The following is a 9,065-nucleotide window of genomic DNA, read 5'->3' on the forward strand; positions in this document are numbered from 1 at the left end:
CGGAAAAAAAATATACAGGCCGACTTGGGTTTTCGCTCTCGGCCCGAAAAAAGTTTTTCGGTTTTGGCCCTTTTACGGTAACTGATCGGCGCCATTTTTTAGCCCGAACCCTTAAACTGACGGTTATTTTTCGGTTTTGGCCCATTTATGGACTCTACTAGAGATGCTCTAAGACTAGAGAGGAGGTAGAAAAGTTCCTCCAAGTTCTTAGCAGAACAGTCTCACAACTATATGCGCTGTACTGGTGCTATTCAAGATATGGTCATCCACGCCAGCTGTAACTACAACTGTACCTGTTGACATGAAGGCCAGCAATCGGAGATGAGATGAGTTTTTGCTTCTCCTTCCATTTTAACCATCCACAAGCAACATTATGGTTTGTTTGTCCTCCACAAGCAACATTCTGGTTTGTTTATCCTCCACAAGCAACCATTTACCACCTCACTCGTCATGGCAGTGACAGACAAACCTCCATGGCAACTTCTATTCTAAAATGCGGACAAGATACAACACATTATTTGAGGCTATACGGAAAGCAAGTCTTGCTGCAGCCATTGTGCCATGGCGAGGTCTCTATAAGCATCACAGCACCATACAAGAGGGACAACGCTGCCAAACATGCATACAGCTGCAGCCTAATCTCCAGCACCACAAGAGGTTATGCATGAAGAGCATGGTAAATATCACAAGTGGTTCATCCTTTCGGGGAGGTTGATCCCAGCTCGCCCTAGGAGGACCGTTGCTCTTTTCACCGCCACCGAAATTACCTCCTCCTAGACCAGAGTTAAAATTAGAAGCAGCAGAAGCACCATCAGTGTTGTATATCTTAATCTCAGCTATGCTTATGGGATACAAGCATTGCTTGGCAAAATGCATTTTTTTTCAGCACATGAATATTCCAGCATTGCTTTGTTTTCCCTACTCCAACTAGTTGCTGACATAGTGACATGCTGAGCAGCCAAGGCGGCAACACAACATTATTTGTCGAAACTGCTCTGTTGGTTCATCTTTCAGACTTTCACAACAGCACAGTTTTCAAAAGAAAAATGAAATGGTTGTTACTCCCTCCAATCGATAACAAGTGTCGTGGTTTTAGTTCAAACTGATCCATAATAAGTGTCGTGCCTCACCACGACACTTATTATGGATCGGAGGGAGTATTATAAATTATGTGAGTGTTTTGAACCGGCCTTTTTCTATGAGAAGAGTCCAGCCCTGGCTCCATTGTTGATACTTTGTCCATTTCATATTATAGGGCATAACTTTTCTCCCACTTGTTCCACAATTTTAGGTGTATAAACTTCCCGACCGATTTCTTCCCAAAATACCTCCCATAAATTTTACCTAACTCGTAACCGTGCAGCTTGCCGTTTCGGCCAGCTGAAGCAATTAATTTCCATAGACCCCATAATATGGAACATAGGGGGTACATGTCTGCAGGAAGACTCAGAGTACCACCCTAGCAAAAGAAAATAAATAAAGTATAATTTCAAAACGAGTACCATCCACAGAGAAATGTTGCATGAAACTACAGCTCTCCACCCTCCTATAGCCTTTTTGCAAAGTGGAAGGTTTCAAGTGGTAGAAATAATCCTGGTACATTTTGCCTCCATCACAATATTAATAAGATAACGATAGGGAGCGATTTACCTCATTTAAGTTCATAATCCTCTGATCCTTCATAATCCATTGACCATTGCACATAACAGATTCAATATTTTCTGACCGCATGCAATAAACAATGTTGGCAATGCTGTAATAGCATAAAAAATATGTCATGATTTCAAATTGCATTCCTTATTGCCACATTTTGTTTACCACAAAATCTAAGGTTGAGTATGCATAAGTTCCTTTTTGATTTTATGCCAGAACACAGAGCGGAAGTTCATTAACTTTACAACATTGCATTGTACGTAGGCTACAGAATTTAAAATATATAAAGTAACAAAGTCATATGTATTATGACAATCCTGTATATAAAACAAATAATTCTTCATGATAGAATATGAACAGATGCTATTGCAATGTTCTAAACATGGATTGCACACACAGGATGCTTGGTCAATGAGTTAAAATAGAACTATGTGAACTCGCTACAAAAATACAGCAGTTTGATCTTGAAAACAACAAATGATAGCAGTGGTGCGCACCTGTCATGTAATGGAAGCATGGACCACTTAAATGGATTCACCACTATCAAGTCAGCCTGCAAATAAATATCTAGTGTAAAACAAAAATTGAAAGATCTGGACCATTTGATCATTCTAGGAAACCATAATCTGGCCATAAGATCCTTATGTGGTTCCGTAAGACAATATGTTATTCAGGGAATGTGCTCCAAATATATTAACGAGTTTTAATTTAAGATGATTAAACAGTAGAGATGAATCCACTTCCAAAGCGAATGCACAAACCAGAGTTATCAAACACCACATATGACAAAAATAGCAGCTTAGGGCAGCACCTTTTTGCCAACCTCCAGTGATCCTATTTCATTATCCCACAGAACTGCTTTTGCACCATTAATAGTAGCCATCGCCAGCACAGTCTCAGCAGGAAGTGCAGTTGGGTTTGTTGTACCACTGATATAGGCCTCACGCCCTTTGTTAATAAGGGAGGCTAGATACATCTCATCAACTGTATAGCACACAGTAATGTTGTAAATTATAGAGTGGACTACATCTTTTTAGGCATAACATCTGCACAACTATTTCGATGGGTACATGGACACAGAACATAACAAAAAAATATAGCACGACTATTATTCAGAGAATAAAAGGACGACGCACTATGGAGAGCATTATGTATTATACATGTATAGCATGCAATGAAATATTTATGTGTTCAAAAGAATCATGAAAGAACTGAAAAGGCAAAAAATATTAGATGGAAAACTCAACAGAACCCCCATTCACTAGGTCGCTGTCGATGGGTATCAAATAAAGACGAAAGCTAGGCAGACTCATAATAATTAATAAGGGTTCATAGAGAAATTATTAAGCATACCAATGCTCATTCTGTTATTGCTTGGTGCTCCATCAGTACCAAGAGAGACACAAACACCAGAATCCAGCATTTCCTTAATAGGAGCGAACCCCAGCATCCGCATTGCAGATGCTGGGCAATGAGAAACCTTGACACCAGCCTTTGAAAAATGACTTATCTGAAAGTGAGAACCTCAAATGAAAAGTTTGCTAAAGTTATACTTCGTATTTCTATCAGTCTATCATAAGGTAGACAGTGCATGGTAAGGAATTTAAACTACTCCATCTGATCCAAATTAATTGTCCCAGATTTAGGCAAAATATTGCCTAATGTTGTGAACCTGCAACAACTAATTTGGATCAGAGGTAGTAACAAATTAAAAGGTAGTAAAAGAAGCACGTATAGCTGCGGCAAAAGGTTATATGCTGATTCTGTATAGTGATGACTTCTGGCATAACTGAACATACACAGGGGCAACCTTCCTACAGTTAACAGCCATACAGTTTAACCTAGTCATAAATTGTGTATTCCACACGTTCTTAGAGTACAATCATGGTACTTAATGCAAAAGTAGAATCCGATTGTGGAGAACCTTACTCACCTCAGGCTCATTCAACCAAACAGAGTGTGCAGCGAGCAAATTGCTTCTCAGAAAATCTATTTTCTCTAAATATGTAACTGTCCCATGATCAATTTCCTTGGTCCGCATTACAAGCTGATTCTCATATTGTATTTCCGCAATATGCTGCAAAAATAATAAAAACCAAAGGTTGAAGCAATTTACTACAGCTAGGCTGCAAACTTCTACTGGACAGTAAAACACTATACTTGTTTCGGGTTCAGACCCTCAAAAACAGTATTGGAACAGATACCGCTAAATTAAGAAAGAAAATTCTCAGGGAACTCAAATAGTAGTCTAAAAATAGGAGACGAAAGTAACTGATCTCATCATTCCACGGTTTCAAGCTCCAGTGTATAAGTAGAGAAGCAAATGGCAAACTGCACTTATGCGCAAAAGAAGCCCTTAGCATTGACTCTCCTTTCTTTGCTTTCATATTATCCATGGTTTTATGATTCACATTATTCAGTCAGATTGTAATGACTGTAAGGATCAATAACGATCTACGACTTGCCCACAGAAGGGACAAGAGAGAAAAACTTTGTTGCACAAATAAATTTCTTTATGTTATTACCATATGGATTCCGGTATTTAATTCCTGTGCGACATCCCTTGTTTCAAGCAGTAACCGGTCTGTCGCATTCATGATCTGTCTCAGCCCAAACCATATCCTGATACGCCCATCAGCTGTGTTATGATGTTTTCCATATAGATCCTTCTGCGACTGCATAAAAGAAATGCAAGTCATTCACATCACATAACAGCCAAGTATGTGAAGATTAATCACATACTTATTTGTAATTAGATGGATCTTATTTTGGTAAATGTAAACCAATCAAATATGAATTAGCCTTATTGTGGTAAGGATCAATCCCCAATATCTGTAGCACAGGAAAAACAAGGACCACTGAGTGTAACAATTTTTGGTAACCTTCTTTATTCCTTCCTACTTTGTTTTCTACTGAATCATGCCTTCTCTGTTAATTTTTCAAACTTAGGAATTGTTTATATTTCCTGGCAAACTTCTCATCGACATTGAATTTCCATTAGCTACCAGCATATGTCTAACTTCAGCAGTAAACAACTAAACATAGAATCTAATGTACCACATGTACTTAGAGTGACTTTGTTCCTAAATGAAGACTCGGGTACTAATAGTGTGATATTAATAGAATGGAATCTGCTCCATAAGCTTTTGCTACTGAGAATCATGTAGTACTAGTACATAACAGGATAAACACCGGTCAGGTCAGACAGAGACAACTTGAAGAGCTGTGGTAGGTGAATGAGGGGACAGATTAGGGGAGGAGTTAGTTTAGAATAGCAGATCAAGGTGAAGATCGCAGTAGGACATTAGGGGCTAATTTTGCTTAATTCATTTCTTCTTACCGGATATTCACCAGCTGTGCCATTTAAAATAGGGCCAGCCCTATAAAATTAATGCTAACCAATATATGAGATGCACTTTAAAACAAGATAAACACATGAGATGCTACGTGTCATCAGCATGATCAGCTTCTGCACTCCAATTGACATGTCGGCTAGCTGCAAGGGCCTCCTGAAGTGGCTGCTGCTTCCACGGCCAAGATGCTGCTGCTACAACGCATTCCGTGTTCCGAATGACTCATGTCATACTGCACAAGTGCACATGCACATGCCTATAGAATGATAAAGTGAAAACCTGTCCCCATGTACTATGATACAGGCCCTGAAGGTGAAGCGGACTTAGAGATGTGGGCCACGGTCACTCTTATTATGAGTCAACATTGCAAATTATGGAACAATAATGGAACCAGAGGTGCTATGTGTTTGGTAGAAAGACTTGAGTCAAATGAATTTAACAATATTCAAGAGAAAGTCGCCCCGAGGGCAGGAAAAAACCTGAATGCAATCATCAGTGGAGCAAGTACTCCAATTTGGAGGTAACCCATCACCACAATCCATTGTTGACTTTGTCAAGCATGCACGCAATCCGAGCAATTCCACTGCCCGTGCCATTTCTGAAACATACTGGCCACCTGCTTCGGCAAAGCATGTTACCTGCACCATTAAATGACCAAAGAAAAAAATGTTCAGGTATCTTGGGACAGTGGAAATCATCAGGGTGGCAACTGGTTTAAGCATATTAGACATTCAGGAAGCTGAGTACAGGCCAATCATATTCAACATATAAAATGAAATACTATAAAGAACACACGTGACGTTCCTTTCTTTTTCTCCAAAAACACATGCGAGGTTGTTGTTTGTGAATTAGCTCTAGATGAACACAATACCAAATACTGATTTAAACAATATAAAAAATAATTCTGCTCGGTATTGCCTTCAGGCATTCCCGTCTCATAGAAAAAAATACCTCTATCTAATGTCCAACTTTTAGAGTGCAGAGAAATCTGCAGACCATCACAAGAAAGATATGACATAATTCTAAAATCAACACAAATGCTACTTACCCCACACCAAAACCTACACAAGGAGCCAACTACATACCCATGAAGATACAAAGAGGATATACTACAAGATTAAACAAGCCTGAAGCCTTAAATCTGGTTTCTTTACGGTTAACAGCACAAAAGAAATTGAACTTAATCAGCTTAGAAAGTGATTTGTACTAACTATTTAATATTTTAGTGCCACTGAGTACAAGAAAAATGAGACTTCTGGATCAACGAATGAATTTACGCATTCTTATCAACTATAAATTTGTGGTTGTATCGCCTTGATGTGAACTTTTGAGTTTAATAAAGCAGCCCTTATCAGATAAAAATCAACTAGTAAATAGAAAAATTGGAAACCCTTGGTCTAACATTGCACAGTTCACTCCAACATGCTAAGGGCATACAGACCAGACAGTAAGCAATCATTAGGTGGTGGCAGGGTGCTCCAAGTCAGCCAATGTGTCAAAGATTCATGGAGATTCTTAGAGCTGATGCCACAAATCCCATATAATTTGCTGGTGGAATGGAACTGCCCTTGGTTCACATGGAATCAGCCTTGGTCCAAAATAGCACATTGCAAGATTTCCATTAAAAACAGAGCACAATGCAACACCGTGAAACAATATTCTTTCTTGCAGTTAAATTACGCAGAGACCAAGCAAGCAAGTGGCAGCCCGGGCTCTATTCTGAGTCTTGACGAATCATGCCTTTATGCCTGAAACCCTACAGCCAATGAAAAGACACTCCGCCGAGCCATCGACAGCTGGAGCTGTACAACCAAATACCCAGTGTAAAAGCAACATTCGGAATCCATGTGTGATTTAAGCATCGTCTTCACTGATGCATTCGCAATCAGGCAGCCAAGATTACGGATTCCAGGCATCAGCACCAAACTAGTACTAGTAATTACAGAGAAACTGGTGGCAGTGGAGGATTGGCTCACCCCAGATCGGATGAGCTCGATGCCGCAGAGGAGCGTGGAGGCGTAGGAGTCCTCCTCCGTCATGTGCGACTCGTAGGGCCAGATCCTACCGTGCAGCCACGTCAACAGGTCAACGTCGTCGGCGATCCCCCGCGCGAGCTGCTGCGACGTGTGCACGTGCGTGTTCACGAACCCTAGCATAGCAATCAAAGAATGAAGCAGCAAAATGAAAACATCACCCAGAATTGGCCTAAGGTTTGGGAGGAGACGCTGAAACACCAACCGGGCAGGAGGATACGGCCCGCGAGGTCGAGGGTCTGAGCGGCGCGGGGGAAGGCCGCGAGGACGTCCGCCGAAGGGCCCAAGGCAGCGATGTGGTCGCCCACGACCGCGATGGCGCCGTTCCGGAGGACCATGAGGGCGCCGTCCATGGTAACGACATACGCGTTGTGGAGGACGACGTCGGCCGATGCCTCTTCCGTCATTTTCGTCTCCGACGTCCAGACGGCGGAGAGTTGCAACTAGGAAGCGGCGCACAGTGAACCGGAGAGAAAGGGCGGAGACTGCTCGCTCACTATTATATCATCTTCAATAACAGTCCCACTAAATTTTGGCGCTACAAACTTCATCTGTGTTTCGCGGGTGAGGCTATTCTTTTCCGAGAGAACCTCTAAATTATGGAGCTCTAAAACTGAGTAGTTGTTATCGCGTCCTCTTTCTGGCGCAGTAGATATAGCGCACGAGATAGCGCTTTTGCAGCGAGCTCCACTTTACAGCACCAGTTAAATCATCTGTTGGAGCATCAGTTTGCATCTCTCACGCGCTAAACTAGTCGTTTTTTTGGATACAGCTCCTGTTGGAGAAGCTCTTAGAGCATCTCCATCTCCGTCCGCGAAACTTTCCCTAAAGGTATTTGGGATGCGCCGAATAGTTTTTCTTTCTCATCCGCGCGGCTCAAAGCCTCCTTCCGTCCGGCGTGGCTCAATACGGTGTCCGGTGCCCCGAGCCCGTCCCTAGTTCACAGGGGACGCTCCGAGCACGTCAGACACAACGAAAAGCGAGGCGGGCTCCCACCTGTCGGCGACCACATCCACAACGGTTGGTTCCCGCCTTTTATTTCTCTTCGCGCCTCCCACCCTCCACCGCCACTCGATTTGACGGTCGTCTCGACGGAAAATCTCTTCTGAGTCGAGCACAGTCGTGTCGGCTGGCTCCCTCGCCGGTCTTTTTGCCGCCAGCACTTCACTAACGTGTCCTAGAACGCGACGTCAAATTCGCCCCACCTCCACGCACAGAAGGTGTTCGACGTCTTGTCAGGTAGGCGTGATAGGTCGATGTTCGTTGCCTCCTCTGCCGCGGCTGAATTTTAACATTTTATTTTGCTTCATACATGGATAGCGATGACGAGATGATTATTCGACTGTTGGAGGACGAGCAAGCCTTCGACGACGACATTCGGGAGCATTTGTCGATCATCGCGTCCCTCCAGAACATGCTTGACGCCGAGGCGGAGAAGCGGAAGAGGCCGCGCCGCGGAGGATCAAGGCCGGGAAGAAAGAAGTCGAAGGCCTGGCAGAGGATGGAGGGCCATACCATGTTGCACAACGACTACTTCGCAGATGACGCGACACAGGCCGACAATTTTCGGCGCCGGTATAGGATGACCAAGGGTTTGTTCATGAATATCCTCCACGGCGTTCGAGAGTGCGACCCCTACTTCAAACTGAAGCACGAAGTTGTAGGCGTTGTCGGGTTCTCGTCGATTCATAAGTGCACTGCTGCCATGTACGGAGCACCTATCGAGACACATGACGACTACCTTTGCATGAGTGAGTCTACTGCCATTGAGTGCATGTATAAGTTTTGTCGAGTTGTGGTGGGAAAGTTTGGCAAATACTACTTGAGAGGGCCAACTAAAGAAGAGACTACAAGGGTCATGGCACAAAATGCTGCGAGAGGATTCCCTGGGATGCTTGGAAGCATCGATTGCATGCACTGGTCATGGAAGAACTGCCCGTTTGCTTGGCAAGGTATATACAAAGAGAGTCATGGATATTGCAGTGTGTTGCTTGAAACTATGGCGGATTATGTCCTGTGAATTTGG

At 42.9% G+C, this 9,065-nt stretch overlaps 1 protein-coding gene across 1 annotated transcript; it reads right to left on the reverse strand.

The window, feature by feature from the left end:
- Positions 1-322: 322 nt before the first annotated feature.
- On the reverse strand, positions 323-7,474 carry LOC127300723 (uncharacterized). Its single transcript, XM_051330880.2, has 10 exons — positions 7,245-7,474; positions 6,983-7,155; positions 5,486-5,644; positions 4,179-4,328; positions 3,587-3,730; positions 3,007-3,163; positions 2,465-2,637; positions 2,151-2,206; positions 1,651-1,753; positions 323-773 (listed from the first exon to the last, which is right to left on the reverse strand). The coding sequence occupies exons 1-10, from the start codon at positions 7,444-7,446 to the stop codon at positions 684-686; spliced, it is 1,407 nt and encodes a 468-aa protein (XP_051186840.1). The 5' UTR covers positions 7,447-7,474; the 3' UTR covers positions 323-683.
- Between the last annotated feature and the right edge of the window lie 1,591 nt (positions 7,475-9,065).

Source organism: Lolium perenne, chromosome 5, assembly GCF_019359855.2.
Source record: "Lolium perenne isolate Kyuss_39 chromosome 5, Kyuss_2.0, whole genome shotgun sequence".
Lineage (NCBI taxonomy): Eukaryota > Viridiplantae > Streptophyta > Magnoliopsida > Poales > Poaceae > Lolium > Lolium perenne.